The sequence below is a fragment of the Octopus sinensis genome, linkage group LG7 (assembly GCF_006345805.1).
Source record: "Octopus sinensis linkage group LG7, ASM634580v1, whole genome shotgun sequence".
In the NCBI taxonomy this organism is placed as follows: domain Eukaryota; kingdom Metazoa; phylum Mollusca; class Cephalopoda; order Octopoda; family Octopodidae; genus Octopus; species Octopus sinensis.
The window spans coordinates 12,161,205-12,187,921 of record NC_043003.1 but is presented as its reverse complement, the minus strand read 5'-3'; the positions used below and the strand labels follow the sequence as shown (position 1 = coordinate 12,187,921).

Sequence of the window (26,717 nt, the reverse complement as noted above, 5' to 3'; positions counted from 1 at the left end):
CCCGAGGCTATAGTAGAAGACACTTACCCAAGATGCCATGCAGTGGGACTGAACCCAGAACCATGTGGTTGGTAAGCAAACTACTTACCATACAGCCACTCCTGCACCTATACTTACTACACAGCCACTCCCATGTTGATATTTTTCATTACAAACAGTATTCAATTCTTTTAATTTCTTTGTTCCTCCCCATTTTCCAAGTTTATACTGTAATCTCTGCATTTTATTCATTTGTGTCTCTCCAGCATATTTACTTAAATGTATAATTGAAAACGGCACTTAATACATGTTTGGTTAACATAGATCCAAGGCAGGCAGGTTTTCATTGATGCCATGGAACAAAACATTGGAAAGCTGAGAATAAAAGCCATCATCATCATCAGCAAGACCAAACAATGGATTAACACAAGAACCGAGCTACATGCAGCTGAATGGCTGCTGTAGCAATGCTATTCTGTGTATGCAAAGTAAAACTACATAGCATCATCATTATCATCATCGTTTAATGTCTGCTTTCCATGCTAGCATGGTTTGGATGATTTGACTGAGGTCTGGTGAACCAGATGGCTATACCAAACTCCAATCTGTATAAACATACATATACACACTACAGAGCAGAAAAGTTACCTTGCAACACCAAATTTCCGAAGATTTCTCAAAGAAGGGGTCTTTACTCTAAAATATTGAATGATGATGATAGATAAAAGTACATACCATTGGCTTGCACTGTTTGGCTTCTCATAAAAACATTTAATCTATATCATGTAAAACATACATACATACACTACATTATATACACTATATGCATATATAGCCGATCTTTCTCCTTGTATGTTTAAAAATATAAGCAAAAATAGATTGAGTGAAAGTGAGGAAATGTATTAATAGTTGAAGTTGCTGGATTAGTCACTCAAAATTAATGACATCAACCTCTAATCATTATACCCCTAAGCAAATTACTTAATAATGCAGGAAAGTGAATTTACTTAAGTGGTTGACATTAGATAAGTGTGTCACATGCAGATGCTGAAATATGAGCTACCCTTTAATAATGATATAAATATATTTACATATATATATGCATTTATTGGCAGGCACATGCATTTATTAATATACACATAACTGTATTAATGCTACTCTGCTTGAGTGTGGGTGTGTGTGTATGTGTGCACGTGCGCACATATGTCTGTCATCATCATCATCATTATCATTATTGTTTAATGTCCGCTTTCCATGATAGCAAAGGTTGGACGATTTGACTGAGGACTGGCGAACCAGATGGCTGCACCAGGCTCCAATCTTGATCTGGCAGAGTTTCTACAGCTGGATGCCCTTCCTAACGCTAACCACTCCAAGAGTGTAGTGGGTGCTTTTACGTGCCACGGGCAAGAGGGCCAGTCAGGCAGTACTGGCAATGGCCACGCTCAAATGGTGTTTTTTACGTGCCACCTGCACAAGAGCCAGCCCAGCGGCATTGGCTACAACCTTGCTCGGATGTTTTTTTCATGTGCCAGTAAGGCGACGTATATACATATATGTGTGTATGTACATATGTATGTATGTATATATCAATATAAAAATGGAACAAAAGCACAATAAAGGGCATTAAAACATTCAAACGGATAGACGACACAAAGCGGACAATAGAGACAACAATTAGAAGGACAGGCATAAAAGACAGGTCATTCTTGGTTTTCTTTCTTCAGTCAAGTACTAGAAGTCACGACCATTTCGGACAGTTACACTTGAGATGGTTCAATCTGGTTGTCCTCAAAAATAGTCTAAGCTAAGAGCATTAGACCCCTTTGTAAGAAAGCTAGCAAATGTATAAGGCAACAAAGACAAAAAAAAAACAGAGAACATGGTACAGAATTATGAATATGTATGTATATTATCATCATTTAATGACCTTTAATCCATATTGGCATGGGTTGGGTGGTTTGACAAGAACTGACAGGTAAGAGAGCTCCACTAGGTTCTATGTCTGCTTTGACATGGTTTCTAAAGCGGGGTGCCCTTCCTAATGCCAACCACTTAATAGAGTATGCTCAGGGCTTTCTACATAGCACCAACACCAGTGGGGTCACCAAGTTTCTGCAAGATAAGACCCCTCAACTGACCAGGGTATAGACTGGAGGAATAAGAAACTATGATCGAGAGGGAGAGAAGCAGGTGTCTTGCTGAAGTGGTAGATACATGGCTTGCCCACATGGAAAGTGAGAGAGAAGAAAGAGCGGGATAGAGAGATGTGAATAAGAGGCAGAATAGAAAAGAAGAGGGCAAAGGTGGATGTGTGTGTAAAAGCACTGAACAAATATATATGAGGAGATGCTGGAAAGTTTCTGGCTTTGGGTAACAGAAAATACAGGAGGATCAGTTAATTATGATTTTATTAAACATATTCACCTCTCAGATTCACACACTTATTGTAACGCTCCTTCAGTTTTTCTAAGCCCTGTAAAAGAACTCAGAAGGTTGGGCCACCTTTCGCGATACCCTTAAAGCCAGAAACTTTTCAGCACCTCTTTGTGTGTATGTATGTACATATGTGTGTGTGTATATATATATATATATGAGAGAAATACAGTCTCTTTTATTAGATTGTTAGCCATTGTCAAGCATATTCTTCTATAGTAAATTAAAGAAAAACACTGAATAACTTAAACTGTCTCTAAGGAGAAATTGAAAAGGTCATATTTAAAAAAAAAAATCTTTCATGTAATTTGTACTTTAGTTTATTTTTTATTTCCATTTTACTGTAACAGCACTTTCCAGAATAGCATTGTATTAAATAAATACTCCTCCATCCCTTTCATTTATTTTTAGATAAGAAAAAAAGATATTAGCAAATGTCATCAAGATTGTATTTATTTAGCAAAGAATGAATGAATGAATGAATGAATAGAAAATTTAAAGAATAATTTGTACTTGTGAAGATTTAATGTTTATTTAAATAGTTTTCAGTCTGCCCCCCAAAACAATTCTTTTATTTAACAGTACACGGCTTTCAAACTGCTGAATAAGATTTTATATTGTCAATCTGTTGAATGTAATAAAGAAATCTCCCAGACCAGGCTTCCCAGTATCTTGAAAATAAGACCTGCATGCTTTTGGTACAGGTAACCTTGTTTATCACCTGTTCATTCATCACTAATCTGGGATTACACGGCACACCCGGAAGATGTAAGCCATGTTAGACTTATCATGGATTGATCTGTGATGATACAGGTTGGTGATCAGTTGAGGATTCTATTTGTACTGCAGAAACATATTCCTAGCAACCATCCACAGTGTGCAGCTACCCAGAATGCACTGTATCTTGTGCTTACACAACCATGCTGCAAGGCTGCATATCTTTTATACAGATATACATCCTTGTACTCATCAACATGGGACCAGTTAGTGAACAGGAAAAATAAAAAAGGTACCTGATCCTAACAAACAACACAGATGAATGTTTTTCTATAGGAATAGCTAGAGACAATCAAGAAAATATGTGGCAATGGCAACTTTGCTGCTGTAGGCCATGAATTTGGTATTATTTGTTCCATTTACAAAATGCATGGAGATGACGCTTTTATTGATTCATTTATCACTGGATTTTTTGGAGGATTTTTTTTTTTTTTTTGTGAGGGTTAACCAAACCAAGTTGAGAAGATACATTAAACTCTAGGATATCATCTTCACAATATAAAAATGGGAGGCGATGGCTAGAATATTGATTGTACATTGAATGCATTACAAAATAATCAACTCACTAGACAGCTTTACTAAATGAGCCTCAAAATTTTATATAACTATAAAGGACATTATTTGTTTACTCATTTTGTTGTTCATCTTTTCTTTCATGCTAGCATGGTGCTGGCATAGATTACAAGGACCCAAAAGGCCGTGCCTCTAACCAGGCCTTTTGTGATACCCTTAAAACCAGGAACTTTTTGGCACCCCCTTGTGTGTGTGCGTATATATATATATATATCGTGACACATATTTGCCATTTGAATATGGCTCACCCATAAGGGTGGATGCTACTGTAGTTTGTAGCCCCAGGAAGATATCTCCTCCTGGGGCTACAAACTACAGTAGCATCCACCCTTATGGGTGAGCCATATTCAAATGGCAAATATGCGTCACGATGTGTTACCGCTACTGTTTATAACTCGCTCTGAGATTTATCATTGTTATATATATATATATATATATATATATATATATATATATATATATACACACACACACTTACTGTTTGATAACCCTTACCCATTTTTCAAAGAAGGGATCTGTTGTTCTACAAATCCTGCTGCCAGGAAATTGACAAAGCATCACTGCTTACAGCTCAGTTATTATCAGAGAAGTGAAAATGTAAGCAATCACACACAAAGAGATGTTGAAAAATTCCTGGCCATGAGTAAAAGAAAATACAGGAGGATCAGTTAATTATGATTTCATTCAACATGTACACACTTATTGCAGTGGACCTTCAGTTTTTCTAAACCCTGTAAAAGGACTCAAAAGGTTGTGCCTCTAACCAGGCTTTTTGTGATACCCTTAAAACCAGGAACTTTTTGGCACCCCCTTCTGTGTGTGTGTGTATAATCCTCATCATCATCATCATTATCACCATCATTTAATCTCCATTTTCCATGCTGGCATGGGTTGGATGGGTTGACTGAAAACTGGTAAGCTGAGGAGCTACACCATGTTCTAATCTGATTTGGGATTAGTGGGTGCTTTTTACATACCACTGGCATGGCTGCCAATTACAAAACACCAGCATCAGCCATAACTACTATTTCACTTGGCTTCTCAACTTGTGTACACTTTCTATCTACCAAATTCATTCACAAAGCATTGGTCAGGTCAACAAAAGCTATAGAAGACACATGCTCAAGATGTTGCGTAATAGGTCTAAACCTGAAACTGTGTGGTTTGTGTAGTGAACTTCTTAACCATGCAGTCATGGACATGCTTTATGTTTCCAACTAGAATAAATTCAATTGTCTCATTGAGGACCTGGCATTAAGTTATATATAGAAAGAAGGATTTCTAATAAGTCAAGTATCTTATATATTTATTTTATTAATACTAATATTTTTGCCTCAGAATGTAATGAAAAAATACTTAATTATAGCAAATGTAGAACGTGTACAATTAATTTTTGGCAATGTTGCATGATAGAATTAACAACTCAACTAATACAATTACTTCTGTGTTGTTTGCAGAAACAGATTTTGACAGTGTTTTTCTTTCTTTTGTCAATATAAACCAAAACAAAATGTTGGATATGACATCTGTAAATGATATGTAAACAAATTTTACAACATAAGAATTTCCAAAAACATTTATTAAGCTCAAGACATTATTTTTCTGCTTATTCAAATAGCCACAACTGAGAAGTTTCACCATGTGATGCCATGAATCTCTGCTCATCATTAACTTTGGTGGTCCCTGAATTCTATGTTGTGTGTCTTTACCAATAACTTCAATACAGTTGAATGGTCTACATCTTATATTAGAGTGCAGAAGTCTCCAAAATACATCAAATATGGTCTAGTGTTTAGTATGATAGCAGTAGCCTGAAAAGCCTACCCTGCATTGAGCAAGAATTGCAGAGATGGGTGGAATGTATCCATAAATTTCATCTTTAGTCGTGTGCTCAGACCATGAGATGCTATGAGTCCACATAGGAAATCAAGTATAAAAGCACAGGACATTATCAAAACCTATGTAAAGAATTTTTTTTTCAAACTTTCTTGTAGTCTTGCTTTCAATTCCACTTTGTGGCACCTTGGGCGTGTTTTACTATTTCTTCAGGTAAATCAAAGCATTGTGAATTAAAATTGGTACTGTACCTATTTTTGAATGCCAAACTTAAACAATCATTCACTTCAACATTTCCACCAAATCCATGGATGATTTTAATGGAGTCCGCTTTGTGGTGATTGCTTGTATTAGACCTCCGGTCTGAGAAAAACTTCTTCCTAGCAGTTTTAGAGGTTCTGAAAATGGTTATAGGACTGCCCTTCTCTCTTTAAGCCATAAAAAAAATTAATAAAAGCATGCTTCCATTTCTTAAGCACTGAAGTCCTATACACATACACAGGTTAGAAGTTGAATATATCATGTAGATATATAAATGAAAGAGTTTGTTATCAATATGATTTGGTACGATGTGTTGGAGTGATAAGGAAAAAGACATTGGGGTTTTTTTTCACAAGCATATTTCTACAAAGAACATTAATGCAGGTCAGCATCACTGCACAGCTCTGTAGTTTCAAGTAAGATATCCACAAGGTGGCTTATCCCTATATAAGGTGACTTTAACATAAAAGGAATGACTATGGCAGTCCAGCCATCACATACAGTAAAAATCAGAACCAAAGATCAGATTAGATAACAAACAAAATGATTGGGGTTATGTAATGGGGTAGCCATTAGTTGCTTTCTATCAACCAGTAAATGATCATAGACTAAGCCCTGAAAACTAACAAAGCGCATTAATTTTATAGTGCTATGCCAATACATTAATGAATTCTGTTTACTTGTTACCTATTTATTTACTTATCTACACATAACCTGACAGAAACATTAAGAATTAAGGATCCTGATTATGGACATAGCTCAATGCCAATAGCAAGACATGAACTATTAGCCCTAAGGCCAATAGTCTGACAACCTTATTATTTTGGTCATCTATAATTTAGCACAGGGTACAAAGCCTTTATAAAAAATTACCAAAGCCAGTTCAGGTATTCTTTTTACAGAAAGATTTCTTTTGTCCCATTTGGCCAATAAAATCACTGAAACTAATATGAAAATATTGCTCAAAGGAGCACATACAATTCAGTTTTACCACTGTAAAATAATGATGTATGTTCTTTAATATAAGCACTTGTAGTTTAAACAAAACCCATCTGTGTAAATATTTATAGAAAAAGATAAAAGAGCAGCAAAAAAATGTTTTGATGTAAATGAGAGCACATGTATACATGTATAGAAGACAAATGGCTGACCTAAATGACAGAATGAAACTGCATCCAGTATAAACATTTCCATACATACAAATGCTAATACACACATAGGATGGATGTTTGGCAGTTTCAACAATGAGAATTTGGTTGATCAAAAGAAGCAAAGTTACAGAAGCAAACCCAGAAGGACCTGACAGAGGAAGTTAACAAAAAATAAAACTGCTGCTCACTGCTTCTCCTTCTCATTACTTGTAGGTGAACGGGGACACTTCAGGTCTCATTTGTAAAACACAGAACCCAATATTGAAAAATTAGCAAATTATCAAGCAGGTTGATAATTTACTATATTTGATGGCATAAAAGATGCAAGGGCTTATTAGATGCACTTTGATTTCAGTAGCATGTATTCAGGTAAAATTTTTAGTGTATTAACACACGTAATATTTAAAGCAATTTAACAACACATACAAAAATATAGTACAAGTAATAATAATTCTTTCTACTGCAGGCACAAGACCTGAAATATTGGGGTGGGTGGATGGGGGAGGTGTACTAGTTGGTAACACTGAACCCAGTACCTGACTGGTACTTATTTTATGAACCCCAAAAAGATGAAAGGCAAAAATTGACCTCAGCCAAATTTGAACTTAGAACACATTGATGGATGAAATGCTAATCATATTTTCCAGGGCGCTGAGGATTCTGCCAGCTCATCACCATACAATGATGACAACAACAATAATAATGATGATAATAATAATAATATCATTATTAGCAAATATTATTATTATGGAATCAGGCTAGGTAGAAGAGATTAAAATTAGCCTACAGTAGTGAGCATCAAGGACAAAAGTAGCGTACGGGAGGCTCAGTTTTACATATAGGACCAAGGGTGATTTTTTGAAAAATTCTTTTAGTTTTGAAACAGTCTTATATGCCATCAAATGCAATTGGTTTCATGGTTTTTAATTAAATGCATTTATTTCATATGTTTTTGTTTTGTAATAATCAGTTCTATCCATGTTCATTGTTTAAAAATGAATTTGTATCAAAGTTATTAATTTTTTAATTACTTTAGAGTGTAATTATATAGATAATAATGACTTTCAACTTTCATGATAATTTATTGTATTTCTATAATTATTGAGTTAATTATTCTGGGAGACAAACACAGACACAAAGACACACATATATGAACTTCTTTCAGTTTCTGTCTACCAAATCCACTTACAAGGTTTTGGTCAACCTAAGGCTACAGACACTTATCCTAGGCGCCATACAATGGGACTGAACCCAGAACTATTTGGTTGGAAAGCAAACTTCTTACCACACACAGCCATGCCTATGTACATATACAACTATATTTTGCAACATGTCTTTCTTTTGAATGATGGTTAAGCGTAATTTAAAAGATTTGTCTACTACTTCAAGCAGGTTGAACACTACTTAGAGACTCTCTCGTTGGTACATTGGCTGTTTTTGAGTGGTAATACAAATAAATATGTGGGTTGAATTGATGATTATGAACCACATGATTTGAACTTCTAATTGTTATCAAGTAAACAATTGCAGTATTAAACAAATAATATAAATTATGTACAATCAAGATTTGCATAAGCAACAAAACATCAAACAGAATAGAGAACTAATTGGACAGTTGCATCAACTATAAAAAAAATAGTTGGGTTTTAATATATAAATAAATAATAGTCTCAACTTGATCTATTTCCACCCACACATGCTCACACTTCTTTCCGTTGTTATCTAGAATTGTTCAAATAAATTTTAACTTTTAGTTTAGTTTTATGAAAAAAGCCTCATATAATATTCAAGTACAATAGAAAAAGTCACAAGCTTAAGAACAATTGATGGCATATTTTCCAAAATAAATTGCCTTTTGTTTTAATTGGGTTTCATAATAAAGCACTACAAAATTCTTGGAATGTTTTTGCTTTAAAAAAAATGTCAATTTTTCATCTTTGCTTCCATAAAAATTAAAATAGGCATTTGACAACTAAAAGCTCCTTTACATGAGTTCTGCCTGTTTTCAATTAGACTGACTGCATCATTATTTAAGTAGTTATGTAATTTTTTATTTATATATTTTTCTTGAGCTCTGGGACTCCTAAGGCTGATTACCTGGTGTACATGGTGTATAAGTGACCAAGATCACATTTTCTTGAAAAAGACACCAGTCCATCCTCAAAGTTCAAAGGCAACAATTTTGAGGAGGAGGGGGGCAAGTCAATAACAACCCCAAAGTCCATCCCCTCCTCACCGTGGTGGGGATGCTGGCAACGGGTAGTGTCAGAGCTATGCCATTGGGAACTTCGGTTCCTGATAGGGTCACCCAAGGCGGATTGGTCTGACACCATGTGGTATTAGGGCCACAACCCGGCAGACAGGGCTCTGGAGAAAATCCTCGGAGTGTCTGCTTCGACAACCGGTGGCTCTTCAGTCGTTCTGTCCCTGCGTCTGCAGACAATCTGCGGCAAACAGGATGTCTCCACATGCGGGATCGTTGGAGACCGCTTGTGAAATCCACATATTCCCACAAAACTTCTTCCATGAGTAGAAGAAGCCGACTCAACCCGCCCAGGGTGAATGTCACCACAAGTACAAGTAAGTAACCCCAGTACTTGATTGGTACTTTATAGTGACCCTGAAAGAATGAAAGGCAAATGTGACCTTGGTGGAATTTGAACTCAGAAATGCCACTTAGCATTTTGTCTGATGTACTATTCTGCCAGCTTGCAGACTCGGTTATATAATTACAATTCCCTAAGGAAGTCTGATCATCCATACAGAGAGATCCTTTTGTTAGGGAAAGGAAGAATTGTGGGAAAATGGTTTGGGTGAATTTAAAATATCTCCAAGCTAAGAAGCTGATCCTAAAGTTTGACACAACTCAAGGAACAGCTAAAAATATTTAACTTTGTTATTTGGCTTGTTTAGTCCTTTGTAACACTTATAACAGTGGTTCTTAACCAGGAGGCATCAGTAATTTCTAAGAGGAGCACGAACCCTTGAGAAAAAGCAGTAATTTCTCTAATTATATTTGTTATTCTCTTAATGAGAGCATGGTTAAATAATGAGAAAAATGCAGAAGTATTGCCTTATACCTTTAGTTTTCTTATTCTGCTATCTTAGTGTCACTTACCATTTTCTGTACTTATTGACCCCACTTCATATCCATCACAATCCTCACTAATTCTGAAGTGTAGCATTATCATTTTGCCTTTATTTTGTAATTTTGTTTTGTTACAACAAAACTCGGGTTAAGAACTACTGGTATAAAACTTAGATATTATTATCGTGTAAAGACAAACAACTTTTTCAGTTGATAGATTATAAACAAGTTTGATCCACAGTTTCCATATATATGAAATAATGTGATTCTTAAAAATCAAGAGACATGCTGAAACATTATCAAATCATTATAGTAACATACTAAGAAACATTAACTTAATTAAAAAAATTGAAAACTATTTTTAAATTTTAGCAAGATGAAAAGTATGATATATTTAAAAATAGGAAATAAAACAAAAAGTATGTAATAGCATGGCCACAGCTCATGAGCTGAAACTAGATGAAATAAAATAAATATATTGCTCAATTTAATAAAGTCGTAAAGAAATTAAAACACAGATTGAAAAAATAAAAGATTTTTAACAATAAAACCAAAATTTTTAATATTAAATGTTTATGATGAAAATTTAGTAAATTTTTTTGTAAGAAAAAATATATAATATAAAGCCAACTGTTAAACAAAAATTCTGATTCAAATATTACAGAAAGTATTAGGTAAAACTAAAAGCTATGCAAAATTGCTTCTTATTTAAAGAAACTTTTTTTTTATATTTTCGTACAAATAAATACAATATTTTATTGTACAAATTTTTCATATAACTTTTCTTTTAATTTAACTTTTATTCCAATTTTTTTTGTTTTAATTTCAGAACTTTTTACTCCAAGCATTCTAACTTGGGCCTTGACATTACCTTACAGATGCCTTATCTTTTGTTCACATATTTGTGTTGTCCCTTGCACATCAAGTAATTCGCAATGTGAGCAAAGAAATGGAAGTATCTTGACAAATATATATTCGATTCAGATTCATATCCCTCCACAAGGGTGACACAGAAGTCCCCCAGTGTGTGATATGTTACAAAACTTTGAGCAATGATGGAATGCGACCCTCACACTTGGACCACCACTTGAGGACAACACATCCTGCTCTTGCTGTCAAGCCCAAGGCATTCTTTGAAATAAAAAAAACATTCCTTGAAGCAAGTGAAGTTGGACAGTAATGGGGCATTTCGGCAACAAATTTCAATGGTTGTTGAGGCTTCCTATAAGATCGCCATGTTGATTGCAAAGAACAAGAGCTATAACATCGGAGAGCCTCTCATAAAACCAAATCTACTCCGTGCAGAACTTGTTCTAGAGAAAGACAGTGCAAACAAGCCTTCTCAGATTTCACTATCAAATGATACAGTCAAGGGAAGGATTGACGACTTGTCTCAAGACACCAAAAATCAAATTCTTGACCAAGTGAGAGATTCTCCTGTTTTTGCCATCAAGTGTGACAAAACAACAGAGATTGCTCAGCAACTGGCATATGTTCATTTTGTGTCAGGCAACTGTGTAAAAGAGGAAATGTTCTGTCACCCAATGAATAGTTGTACAGCAGCAGCTATTTTTCGTGATGTATCAAACTTCTTTCAGGAAAACTAACTTTCGTGGGATTCGCTGGTAGGGGTGTGCACTGATGGAGCTCCAGCCATACTTGGTCTCCAGTCTGGATTCATTACTAGGGTGAGAGAAAAAATTCATCTGTTGTAGGTACACACTGCATACTTCACCTTGAAGATTTAGCATCCAGGACCTTACTTACTGAAATGAGAAATGTCCTGAACATGGCTATCAAGGTTGTCAACTTTGTTAAAGGTGGAGCCTTAAACAGTCGCCTTTTCAAACTGTTGTCTAAAGATATGGAATCTGAACATGAAGCATTGCTTTTTCACACGAACATACAATGGCTATCAAAGGGGAACATGCTTGGACGACTTTATGAACTACGAGAAGAAGTAGCTATATTTCTAGATTTGCAACAGAAGGCAGATCTCCATGACAAGTTCCAGTCTGAAGGCTTTCAGCTATCTCTAGCTTACCTGGTGGACATCTTCGAAGCGTTGAATGCTTTCGACCTTAAACTACAAGAGAAAAACATCAACATTCTCATGCACCACAACACCATTCGAACCTTCATGGCCAAACTCAACCTCTGGAAATGTCAAATTCAGTAGGGAAATACAGCCAATTTTAGTTACTTGGATTCTGCTCTCATTCATGGTAGCCTTGATTCTGAGTTAAAGAAACAAATAATCACTCATCTAACTGACTTGGAAACAGAATTCATCAGATAGTCCCCAGATATAGATGAAAAGCATGAAGCTTGGAAATTCATCAGTGTGAAGTGACTGATGTTTTGGATGAAGTGCAAGAGGAATTTCTTGAGCTGAAGTTCAACTCCCCAGCTAAGGAACTGGATCTTGAAATGTTCTGGATCAAGTACCTTCCTGTTTATCCTCTGATCTCACATCAGGCTCTTTGGATTTTAGCTATGTTTGGGGCCATGTATCTTTGTGAAGCTTCATTTTCTATGCCCATTGCTGTCAAGACCACATACAGAAACAGGTTAAATGTTGAAAGGGACTTACTTTGTGCACTCTCTGGTATTCAACCATGCATTCTGGACCTTGTAGCTAAGAAGCAGTGTCAAGTATCTCATTAATAATGTGACTAATTCATATTCAATTTTTAAAAAACTGGGTTTTTTTTGCTAAGAAGCAGTGTCAAGTATCTGATTTTTTGTATAATGTGATTATATATAAAATTATACATATTTTGTATAATGCGACTAATTCATATTCAATAAAAAGACTAAAAACATATTTTATAACCTATTTAAAATATGGGAGGGAATTTTATTCACAGATACAAGATGGGGATGGAGGGGACAAATTCCTAGGGGAGGCATGGTAGTAAAAAGGTTAAGAACCACTGACTTAAAACATGTATAAGTTTGGAGCTATTAGACCAAAATTTTCCAAGACCTGAATTTAAAACACAAATCTAGTTTTCTAAAAATTGAAGTCTTACAAAATGTAAATACTGTTATGGTAAAACTGATTTTTAATAATTTTGGCAGCAGAATATGGTTATTCTTCCAATTCTGCTTCTGTTCAAATTTCCAATTGCTTTTTTACCAATACATATGTAGCAATGTGATAGGAAATTTTAGTTCTAAAAAACAATGAAAGAATCATCATTAATTTAGCATCCATTTTTCAATGTAAGTTCAGAGATTTCAACAAATTTCCCTATACATATCAATCGACCACAAAGTTCAGTATTTGTTGCAATATGCCTCAACAACTCTGAGAGCCATGCCAGCTCCTGGTAGGACCCACCATGCATGATAGGTTAAAGGATAGAGGATTGAATAATATGGCCAACCTCTTCCCAGAGGTAAGAATGGATTCGCATTCGCATAGGACCAACACCCCATCCCTAGAAAAAAGCAATTACAGAAGCATTAAATAACAATTAAAAACCAACAAGAGGTGGAGAGGACAACCCACAGAAAGACATTGAAGAGAAGTCAATGATGGCATATTTTCCATAGGGAGCAAAAGATATACTAAGTAATACATACCAATACTGTTTTATCTGCCTTACGAAACTCAGTGTTTTCATATTTGAAGTGACACCTTCCAGAGTCATCTTTGATCTACTTCTACTGTGAGTACTCTCCACCACCAAATCAATACACTTCTTAATGCAGCATGAGTCATGAATTTGTTATATAAGATGAAACCAGCATAATTTTTCCTACACACATCACCCAATACTTTTGATGCCATCTATCTACATCATCCGCATCATCATTTTAATGTCCACTTTTCCATGCTTGCATCAGCTAGACAGTTTTTTGAGGAAGACTTTTCTACAGCTGGATGCCTTTAATGTCACCAACCCTCAACTGTTTCCATGCAACATAATACTTCCCCATAGATATGTTTTCACAGAAATGAATGATACTGCTCGTTTGACAATGACACTCACAACTATCACGCAATGTCAAAACAACACACACACACACACACACACATACATGACAAGCTTCTTTCAGTTTCCATCCACCAGATTCCCAATCCACCCACAAGACCTTGGTCAACCTAGGGCTATAGTAGAAGACACTTGCCCCAGGTGCTTTATAAAATAAAACTCCTTATCTAACTGACCTTCTCTCAGATTACTCCTTTCCAATCACAACAATCCTTCTGTATTTACTGCATATATTTTACTTCCTATAAATATCTCGTGTAGTCCGTCTTTTCACAGAAATCAAACCACTTTGTTACCCATTGAAATAACAGCTCCTTACTCTCTGAACATTCACACCATTTGCTTGTTGTATACATCACTATAATTACTACTTAAGGAAGCAGAACAAATCTATTTCAAGCCAGCCAGCTGACCTATCTATAGCCTACAGTTTATAACTACTCCAGTCAGTTACTTTTGTGAAAAAAACACCAAATTTCTGTAAAAATTGTCAGGACAGACTTCTCTGTATTAACCTTCTACTACTTACTTCCTGCGTAATGAGGAATGCTTGCTGCCCAAATGCTGCTAGATTTGTTTATCTGGTCTTGTACATTAGTGCTTTGCATGTCAAAATTTATCAGCTGGTCTCCAGTACATTTGCAAATTGAACCCACTTATAAATATACAAAAGATTATTTTGCTTCTCTTCCTGGTTTCTAGATATTATTGACAGTCACTTTTCTCTTCGTTCTTTCCTAAGTAGTCAAATATTGTACAGCCTTCTCTACTATGCTATTATTCTATCACCATATAGACTTCTTGTGTAAGCTACCCTCTCAGGAGAAGGGGAACTTCAAGATGGAGATAGCTAGCAACTAGATATGTGCAATGATAGAACATATATACATATGCATTTATACATACATATATGATAGAACATATATATATATATGCATATATACATACATATATGTACAGACCTACATATATATGTATATATACATGCATATATGGGTACAGGACATCAAAAAACATTGAACACGATGAGAAACGAAAACATAAAAACAAAAACATAGAAAACGAACTTGTTCAAACAACGAAAAAAACAAACAGATAAATGAGATATGCAACATAAAGAATATTCCCCTTCATCAGTTGTCCCTGTTTCATCTACTCCACATTTCGAAGATAAGGACAATACGCGACTTTATTGAAACAGTCCTTCCCGCAAAGCAAATTAAATAAAATTTGGGATTTTTTGCAGCAGGTGAAAGTGGTAACAAGAACAGAACAGTGAGAACAAGACAGTAAAAACAAACGGTGAGGCCTGTTGAGCCAAGACGATAGAAAAATTATTATGAATGCTAGGAGGACGAGCTATGAGAGGAGACAGGTATAAGTACATCTTGTCTTTAGAAAGGAAATGGACAGAAATATAGATTCCCTTTCATCACGTGTCAGCGACAAGAGAGTCAAGGAGGAAGAGTGAGAGAGAGAGGGAACAATGAAGAGGAGAAGAGAAGAATAGGGAAGGGTGGGAGAGAAAACCAAAAAGGATGAAGAACAAGAGAGGGAGAGAGATAAACAGAGAAGAGATAGCAGAGATAGAAGAGTGCACATCATCATTATATATAGAGAGAGAGAGAGAGAGAAACTAAATTGGCCAGTGGTTTCTACTCAATTGTATGCTTAATCTGGTGTAGAATTATAAAAAATATTTCAGGCATTGAAGCAAAATCTGGAATCAAAAGGCCTCAAAGTTAATTTAACAAAAACCCATATTTTAGTAAGCAGGAAAGTAGACAGGACTTCACTTTGATCAGGGAAATGGCCTTGCTTGATAGGTAGAAGAGGAGTAAGCAGAAATTCCATACAATGTATCCAATGAAAACTAATGACACAAGAGATGCAGGCAGGTTAACATAGAAAGTAGACTTTGTATGTGGCAGATGTGCAAGTGTAATAAACCTTTGTACTAGTTTGAGGGAGATCTGGTTGTTATTTTTAGCATTTAAGTGACAAGGAGAGGATTCGTTGCCAGGTTAAGCAGATTCTGATCACAACAGAGGTAAGCAAAGTGAACTTGGTCCAAGCATGGCAGTTACTGATTCATTCTCAGTATCTTAGCTCATCATTTTAGGTTGATGATGCAATTATTGCAGCTGATGTTTTTGTGCATGCATCTTTTTGTCTAGACTGAGTCATCATCATCATCATCATTTAACATCTGCTTTCCATGCTAGCATGAGTTGGACGATTTGACTGAGGACTGGCAAACCAGATGGCTGCGCCAGGCTCCAATCTGATCTGGCAGAATTTCTACAGCTGGATGCCCTTCCTAACGCCATCCACTCAGAGTGTAGTGGATGCTTTTACGTGCCACCAGCATGAGGGCCAGTCTGGTGGTGCTGGCAACGGCCACACTCGAAATGGTGTTTTTACATGCCACCTGCACAGGAGTCAGTCCAGTGGCATTGGCAACGACCTCACTCGAATGTTTTGTTCACGTGCCACCAGCACAAATGCCAGTAAGGCGACGCTTGTCGAAAGTAATAATGTCTTTAGCATGCAGGAAAAGCAGAGACAGCTAGAATTATGCAACCAAATGAAATCCTAAGGCTTACTGTTTGTATGAAAAACACAACATATATAAATAAAAGTACCAACACCAAAAATGCCACCCAAAGTAGACCATTCTTTGTCTCCTTTACCTACACTAATGAGCAATAATGTTCTATAGACCAGATGCCTATTTAGAGCAATTATGCTTGTAGTAGCAATGATGGTGAGAAATGGAGCTTGCTGCAGTATCAAACTGGATTCCTTGTGTATCCAGATGTTCTTCCCATGCTTTTAGTATCGCCTTCAAACTTCAGTCTTAAATTAGTTCAAATATCAAAATAAAATTAGAACAATGATATGCTATGAAATATATTGTACAAACAAAATAATGGTTTTTTTTCTATTGTATGTTGGACACATGATATGTTGTCTGTCTTCCTATTTGATGTGACACATGTGTCATACTTAGTATATCTAATATCCCATTAGTGTATTTATTTCTTTTCTCTCTTGGTGCTTACTTTTCTCCTCTTTCTCTCTCTACCTCTTTTAGTAACGTCTCCTGCTAGTAACTCTCTCTCCAGCACCCCCTCAAACCACCTTTTATTTCCTCTTACTCACCCTCGGTTTCTAAATGCACAAACACACATTTACATGGTCACTCAGCCTGCTAGAAATAGCAGACAAATTCCCATCAACCCATACCTTACAGTCCCAGGTACCTTACCTGAAAGTAAGACGTAATGGCCATGGTTGAGACTTCAGACCATAGGTTTGATAAATAACAATAACATCACATTTAATTTCATAAATTTGAAAGATGAATATATTCCAGTATGATAGTAAATCTTAAACAAATCAACGTCATGCATGATGTACCTCCTTCTCCTCTTCTATAAACCCCCGAGACATTTATGTCATATAAATGTATTTATAAAACAATCTAGGTCAAATCGTTAAAAAATTACAGGGGATATCTTTCAAATGGTAAACAATATAATGTTGTTGTTTGTTCCTTCTCGTGCCATGCCTGGCTCATTAGGGCCGGTTTCCCGGTTTCCTTGGCGTATAGGTTCCCCACCTGGACGGGACGCCGGTCCGTCGCAGGTGAGCTGCAAGATGCAGGAGGAAAGAGTAAGAGAAAGTTGTGGCGAAAGAGTCAGCAGAAGTTCGCCATTACCTTCTCTGCCAGAGCCGTGTGGAGCTTAGGTGTTTCGATCATAAACACACACATCACCCGGTCTGAGATTTGAACCCGCGATACCGAGTCCGCTGCTCTAACCACTAGGCCATGTGTCTCCACAAACAATATAATGCAGTGTTTTTTTTTTGCTATTCTTTTCTTGTTTTATTTTCTTTGCATGATTAGACTGGTATTTTATATTCCTAGTACTTAAAGTTAAAAATATAAACTTGCTGATTCTATGAAAATTTAAAATCTGCTTTCCAAAATAGCACCCTGGAGAGACATATCTTTGTGTAAACCAGACCAGATACTCACAGACTCCTAAGAGAGAAAGTACAGCACTAAGAGGCTTAGAATACTGTATTGCGAATACATCCTACATATTATCACACACACACACACAATTTCACAATGGAGATATTGGATGCTATTAAAGCACCCTGTCATAAAATATCTGTGCCAAATGTTCAAATTTTCAGAACCATTCCACTTGTTTGAGTATGGGAAAACTGCTACAGGATACATCTCTCTCTCTCTCTCTTTCTCTCATCAAATAGGTGTGGTTGTTTCTGAATAAAATGTGACAAACTACTATGCTCTCGCTGTAATATGTTATATTTCTCACTGCTCAGAGAGAAAATTACTCCAAGTATAAAACATGTTACTAATTTGGATCAGTACATTGGACTAACATTGGTAAAATACAGTCTTTGGCACGACTGACCATACTACGCAAACATAAACATTTATCAAACTAAACGATAACTTCAAGCTTATAAATGTACATCAAACTAAACTAAGTTGTTTTAACGAGTTTACTTACCTGACTGATCTCAAATCACTGTTAGTAATCAAACTTTCACTGTAACCTTTTATAAACAGGTGCTAGCATGGAAAACGGACATTAAACGATGATGATGATGATGATGATGTGCAGAAATTTTCATATAATTTTATGCTATATTTTTATAGAGTATATTTTTGTTTGTTTCTCTTATAAATGAAGTATTAAAAAAAACTTCTCCTCTGTGAAATACAAGTTGGCTTGTGTTTCTCTTAACTTTACTTTCAAGTAACAAGGAAGTTTAAAAAAAAAAGACAGTAGCTATAGCAATTAACTTCACTAATTACTTGAAAATTAACACCTGTATTTTCCATTGTACTTTCAGAGAGTAAAAAAACACCTTATTAAATGACTGTCCTTTGTATTTTGAAACACCGCCAAAGTCTAAAGAACTTTTGTAACTATTTGTAAAGAAACAGGAGGTACATTTGCATTTGATTAATTCAAATATTAAGTTTTAGAAAATTGCACTGCATTATCAAAAGTTAGAAATACATACTTTTAAAATGAAATCTCTTTAAAAAAGAAATCACATGTTTGCCATAACAGCTTCTTTTCCCATAGTTTTTTTTAAAGTACAAGATGGTTCTTGGCAGATTCTTTGATCCACAGGAATAGTTAGATTAAGCTTCACTGAGGGATCCAATAAGACTGAAACATGTCAAGACATCCCTGCATGACTAAAGACTTGTTTTATTCTCTACTGCATTCTGTATTTTAAAATTATGGAGTGGTCTCTTTGTTTTCTATTTTTATTTATTTATCAGAATTAGTCATTTAAAAAAAATGATTGTTTTTATCACCAAAGATTTGATTATTTAGAACTAGTATACTTTTCCTGCCAACTAAAAACTATCTGGGTTACAGTTTCAATGTTTATTATAGTTAAAATGTGAACCCATAACCTTCGTCTACTAAACCACCAGCCTGCTGCAAAGTAAACTTACAGGTTAACCAAACAGAACACCCAACATTTTATTTTAATAATTGCCTTGATTTAAAGAATCTCACAATATTTCACCACTTTAGAAGGCAGCAAGCTGGCAGAATCATTAGCACACTGAGTAAAATGCTTAACAGCATTTTGTCTGACTTTGCATTCAGAGTTCCAATTCCATTGAAATTGACTTTGCCTTTTATCTTTATGAGATTGATAAAATAAGTACCAGGTGAGCACTGAGATCGATGTAATCAATTTACTCCCTCCCCAAAATTACTGGCCTTGTGCCTAAATTTGAAACCAATATTTCACCACTTTAGTAGAGAGTTATGTATATGTGCATATTTTAATAAATGTCACTGCAGTAAGATATATTGTTGTTCTTTAGCCTTTGGGTTCAGTCCTGGTTAAGTAGACCTATGAATTTACCAAAGAATAGGGAAGACAGAAAGAATTAAGTAAAATCTGAAAATGAAGATGTCCCAGACTAAGGCAGATGCCATAAAAGATCAATTTCAGGGACATGAACTTATTTGGTACAAAGAAAAGAAGTATGATGTATGATCAATGTCATTACTATGGAAGCCAATACAAGGATTGGATACCCAAAGTGGAGCAGACAAAATGGAAAACACGGTTTAGCATGTACAAGCATACCTAGTATACTATGCTTTGACAGCAGAAGGGAAGTTTTCTCAACAAGATGATATAGTTCAAGCTCAAGTGTGAAAAATGTAATACCTACAAATAAGAATGGAAGGATGTTATTTATAAAAGTAATGTAAGCAAACATAATGACTTTTATTCTTTTATTTGTTTCAGTCAGTTGACTGCGGCCATGCTGGAGCACCGCCTTCAGTCAAGCAAATCGACCCCAGGACTTATTCTTTGTAAGCCTAGTACTTATTCTATCGGTCTCTTTTGTCGAACCAGCATTGGATGTCAAGCGATGTTGGGGGGACAAACACAGACACAAACATACACACACACACACACACATATATACGACAGGCTTCTTTCAGTTTCCGTCTACCAAATCCACTCACAAGGCTTTGGTCAGCCCGAGGCTATAGTAGAAGGCACATACCCAAAGTGCCACGCAGTGGGACTGAACCCGGAACTATGTGGTTGGTAAGCTAGCTACTTACCACACAGCCACTAGCTTAGTTGTAGATACTTATTGGATTATATCATCATCGTTTTAACATCCTCTTATCCATGCTTGTATCAGTTGGGCAGAGTTTATAAAGGCAGCTTTTCTAGTCAGGTGTTTTTCCTGTTGCTAACCCTCAACTGTTTCCAAGCAAGGTAATATTTTTCTGCAGCCAGACATGTTCTTGGAAAATATTGGAAATGAATGACACTGCTTGTATGACAGAAACAGATACATATACATACACACTTACACATGTGTGTGTGTATGACAATGCACACAGACACACACACAATGTAAGAAGCTCTTTTCAGTTTTCTGTCAACCAAATCAATTTGCTTTTGTAGGCCCAGAGTTCTAAAAAAAAAATACTTGTCCACAGTGCCGCGCAGTGGTTTTGGCATCCTTTCTGTCTCGGGAGACAATGGAGTTGCGCATTTTTTTTTTTTTTTTTCTAGGTCTAGTCCGGCTGTTATATTTTATTTCCTGTTACATTTCTTGCTGTGGCTGTGTAGTCCTATCCTGGACAAACACTCCCTCTGGCAGGTACTGCAAATGTAGCGAAGACTGTTCCTGGCTGATTGTAGTGCCATGGTCTCTTGTTTATGTCTCTTCCTTTCTTTCCATTTCTCCTCTCTCTTTCTGTCACTCCTCTGTATACCCTCTTTTACTGTACGTCGCCATTCTCCACGGTTGCCGGCGACTGCCTCCCAACCGCTAATGTTGATGTTGCAGGCCTTCATATCCCTTTTGCAAACATCCTTGTAACGCAAGATCGGTCTACCCACAGACCTAGTACCCCTAGCAAGCTCTCCGTAGAGTATGTCCTTGGGGATTCTGCCATCTTTCATACGGCTAACATGCCCAAGCCATCTCATACGCAGTGGTATTGAACCCATAAACATGCAGCTGAGAAGCAAACTTTTCAACCACACAGCCACACCTACACCTCCTACTGGATTATCAAACCAAAGTTTTAATTAATGTTTTTAAGGTTAAAACTCAAAGATCTTTAATGAAGTGGTGAGAAGCATGAAAAGTGGAGTTTTAATTCCTCAAAACACTCAAACTCTGATATTAATCTAATATCTATCAGCCAAAACAAAAAAAAAACTATATACATCATTATCTTTGTTTATATCACCTGATACTTTATTATTACAGCGATGTATAAGATAAATCAATATACACTAAGTCTGAATTTTAACAGGTTCGTAAAAGTACTATTTTTCTAAGCAACAGAAATTGTTTCACATAACAAAAAAGTAAGTCTGTGATAAGAAATATGATTCAGTATAATAGAATGACTTGGGTAGTGAATACAAAAGATCTGCTGAGATGAGTAAGAAATTAACTGATGCTGAACTCTGTGTGTGTGTAGTATGTGTGTGTACATGTGTTTGTGTATACGTGTGTTTGTGTGCACATGCATGCACGGTGTGTGTAGTGTGTGTACATTCATGTGTGGTGTGTGTGTGTAGGTGTGTGCACATGGTGTGTGTACGTGTACGCATGGTGTGTGTGTGTGTAGTGTGTGTGTGGAGTGTATGTGTGGTGTGTGTGTAGTATGTGTAGTATGTATGTAGTGTGTACGTGTATGTGTGTAATGTAGTGTGTGTGTGTGTGTATGTGTTAACGTAAGAGAACGGTCACGCATAAATAAAATTAAGAGACTAATTTAGTATCAAAAACTGTAGCCAATGTTTAGGGACTACAGTACATATGTATGTAGAACAATGCATCCAAAATGATAAAAAAAATAATAATAATGAAATAAAACAAATATCAAAATTCTCTAAAGAAGATAGTTGCTATTACTGTAGAGACAAAGAATTATCTTGGATTAATTAGATTAGGCACAGAACAGATAAGATAAAAACAGGATTAAGATGCATGGAGAACTACAGTATTGTACACCAATGCCAAGTAGGAAAAATAGATGCTTAGATGATGGTAGTGGTAGAGGTATACAGGATGAGCAGTTATGCACTAAGCTAAAAAAAAGTGTTAACATAAGCAGTAATTAAGGTCAAAGCAAACTGACAAAAAACCATTTCGCATGAAGACAATAAGAATATAGAACAATAAACTTTATCATATAGTAAGAATGTTTAAGACAGTTATCTACTGCTGTTGATGTTTAATACAGTATGAATTTTTATATCTTGCTCTTACAAATTAAATGTCCAGTACAATTTTTTTTTCTTATCTTAAGGTTACCCTCACACATAATGAGATATAAATATACATTTCATATTTTATATCTGAATCTAGCACAACTACTGGTTCTTGTGAATGTACAGACAATAAGTCAAGTGCTTGCTAACTTTCACCTCCAATGAAAGTGGTACACTGACATGACTATTTTTATAGAAATATATATAAAAAAAACATAAATGACTTATTACTATGACAAATCAAAAGAAAATAAAAAAAATATATGTTCCTTGTAGTAAGGAAAGTTATCATACATCTAGGTATTGCTTGAGAGAAATATGTATTTTATTACAAAAAAAAAATAAATATTATTCTAAATCTAAGGAAAATATGAACAAGCTCTGAATCAACAGACTTCAAAATCATAATTCTCACGGATAAAACAGCATATTGAAAAGAAATAGGGATAGTAGTATCCTTGTGCCTGAGTTGAATGTAACAGATTTTTTTATCTTTTAAAACACAGATGAAATTAAAATTTCTAATTTATTACAGTAAACACTTTGAAATAAGACAAACACAGGCATGGCTGTGAGATTTAGAAAGTTGCTTCACAGATATGTGATTTCAGGTTTAGTCCTTCTGTGTAGCACATTCAGTGTCTTTCTGCTATAGTTCTGGGTTAACCAATACCATGTGAAAGATTTTGTTTGATGGAAATTGCAGAAAGCACACCATTGCTTCTTCCTGTGTTTTCTTCAATTCTTCTCTTCTGCAGATTCCTTCCATTTGAATTGCTTGGTACTTCTTATCATACTTTCATCTGCATCACATTTCTATACCAGCACAATCTTCTCTCTTGCACACTACATCTAATTCCTCTTATAACCAATTTTTCTTCCAGCTAACTTGTACACTAACATTACACATCAAACAAATGTGCTTGCCTCATTTCATTCAAGCTTTCACACATCCTCCAATATTCAAAGTCCACATTTTAGATGCCATGCAACACTGCTCTTTGTACACAAGTATCATACAATTTCCCCTTCACTTAGAGACAGAATTTCTGTGTTGTCAGCAGGGGTTACAGCTCCCTAAACATTTTCCCACTCTATTCATACATTGGTTATTTTATACTTTCAGAACACACGTTTCCACTGATTATTAGGTTACACCTACATAACAAAAGCTATCAACTAATTTTAAATTTATTTCACAGGTAGTCTTACTGCTCACTACACCATATCAGTCTCTTCCACATGAAACCAGAATGAGGTAATTTGGCACAGTTCTTTAGATGCTGACAATTTGACATGGTTGACTGGACAGTCAACCTGCTTTAGCAATAGTACACTTTAGCACTGGAGGCTGTTTATAAACATACACATCATCATCACCATCGTTTAACATTCGTTTTCCATGCTAACATGGGTTGGACGGTTCGACCGGGGTCTGGGAAGCCAGGAGGCTGCACCAGGCTCCAGTCTGATCTGGCAGTGTTTCTACAGCTGGATGCCCTTCCTAATGCCAACCACTCCGTTAGTGTAGTGGGTGCTTTTTACGTGCCATCGGCACAGTGCACAGAAATATACACATACTGAGAGAGAGAGATTATACATACATACATACATAACTTCATGCTCACACACAGAAACAGAGAGGAAGAGAACGAAAGAGAGAGTGAGAGAGGAAAGTGTTAGAACAGGAAAAACATTAAAATATCTGATGTCAAGTAAGTCAGCATCAAATCAGTGACATCAAAAGTTCCCATACCCTTATGAAATCATCCTTCCCTGTAATCCCACTAAACTACTTTTGCATCCATATTGAGTATACCAGAGGGAATTTTATCAACTCCTTTTCTGTATATCAAAAGTAGTCCACTTCCTGCCAGCTAAAACTTATATTTACTCAGTTTACTTTAAAGCTTTTTAATTCTAGCTTTTGTTTCCATTTAGAATTTCTCTAAATTTGTAATAGATTCAATAACCAGAACTGGGTCATCTACCTAGTTCTCAGGAACATCTGCCTTAAAATCCTTATATGGTGTAGACAACTATTACAAATAGTGAAGGGGGAGTGCTGGAAACCAACCTATCTGAACACAAAGTTTATCACTTAATGGCAAACCTCTTACTTTCAGTTTCTTTCTGCACCACATATACCTGATATCTAGCTTCTTTCCCACCTATCTGATATTGTTACTTGCTACACACCCATTTTATTCCAATCTTTCCAGGACTGTCTCTTAGCATTTATGGTTTTATCTATTGCACCACTCCACCACCATGCCACCTGCCATCTGGTCAATCTACATCTTGCTCTATGCATAGCTCTGGTCTGCACTTGCTGTAGAATGCTTCATAAAAAAAGCAGTGGGGCTGGCAGAATTGTTAGCATGCCGAGCGAAATGCTTAGTGGTATTTCACCTGCCGTTACATTCTGAGTTCAAATTCCGCTGAGGTCGACTTTGCCTTTCATCCTTTCGGGGTCGATTAAATAAGTACCAGTTACGCACTGGGGTCGATATAATCGACTTAATCCGTTTGTTTGTCCTTGTTTGTCCTCTCTCTGTTTAGCCCCTTGTGGATAATAAAGAAATAGGTATTTCATCTGTCTTTACGTTCTGAGTTCAAATTCCGCCAAGGTCGACTTTGCCTTTCATCCTTTCGGGGTCAATAAATTAAGTATCAGTTGCATACCGAGGTCGATCTAATTGACTGCCCACCCCACTCAAAGATTTCAGGCCTTGCACCTAGAGTAGAAAAGAACGTTTCATAAAACTCTTAATACTCTTCTATAAATCTTTATCCCTTCCTCCTCTTTATTTAGGTCAACAAGTATCAATACCTTCTTTTTCCAGACTCCCTTGTGTTTCTGAATCCATTTACCCCACTAAACCAGATATCACTAATCACTAGCCCATGTTGAGTGATACATTTTTCATTGGAGAAAAAATTAGCATTCACATCCAACTGTCTATTATATTTCCAGGTGAGTATGAAGTCTTCTTGTTTTGCGTCATTGCTTGAGACAGATTAATAATATTAATCCACCTCATTCTTTATATCATGTACATAACTTACATATATAAATATATCAGAGTAGTCATAATGAGATTGTCTAACATATCCATTAAAGTTACCAGCTATGATAATGAAGTTGCTGTCATCATTTGTTATTGATAGTCTGCAAGAGAACTTCAAAGAATCAGTGCTCTTGCTCACCTGCCAGTACAGATTGGTATGCATATGCTGAGGTAAATCATTGATGCTGCAGTGCTGCTTATCACTAACCAAAGTTTAATCATTTGTCACATATCCTGGTTACTTTAATTACTTTATCGACTTATTTCTTTGCCAGACAAAATGCCTACTCCACCCAACCCAACACTGTTACATATCCAGAAGAATTTGTACCTGTATTTTTTGCCCACTAAGAGTCTGGCCGAGGTTTTCCTCTATCTTGTCTTGTATACATGGCATACATTTACTTGCCTCCACTCTAACACCAGACCTATCTTTCATTAGCATTATGCCAACATTAGTGGAGGCGCAATGGCCCAGTGGTTAGGGCAGCAGACTCGCGGTCGGAGGATCACGGTTTCGATTCCCAGACCAGGCGTTCTGTATGTTTATTGAGCGAAAACACCTAAAGCTCCATGAGGCTCTGGCAGGGGGTGGTAGTGAACCCTCTTGTACTCTTTCGCCCCCAACTTTCTCTCACTCTCTCTCTTTCTTCCTGTTTTTTGAGTAACGCTGCGATGGACTGGCATCCTGTCCAGC

At 36.1% G+C, this 26,717-nt stretch overlaps 2 protein-coding genes across 12 annotated transcripts in view; one reads left to right on the top strand and one right to left on the bottom strand.

Annotated features, from left to right (window-relative positions):
- LOC115213920 (liprin-beta-1) overlaps nucleotides 1-26,717 on the bottom strand; it is a 488,566-nt gene that overhangs the window by 450,160 nt on the left and 11,689 nt on the right. The gene's annotated exons all lie outside the window — the stretch shown is intronic.
- On the top strand, nucleotides 11,891-12,280 carry LOC115213962 (protein FAM200B-like). Its single transcript, XM_029782965.1, has one exon. It carries the CDS (start codon nucleotides 11,891-11,893, stop codon nucleotides 12,278-12,280), a length of 390 nt encoding a protein of 129 aa, XP_029638825.1.

Bases quoted from the DNA above. Each gene is read 5' to 3' on its own strand.
- LOC115213962 (XM_029782965.1), top strand. From the start codon at position 11,891: ATGGCTATCAAGGTTGTCAACTTTGTTAAAGGTGGAGCCTTAAACAGT.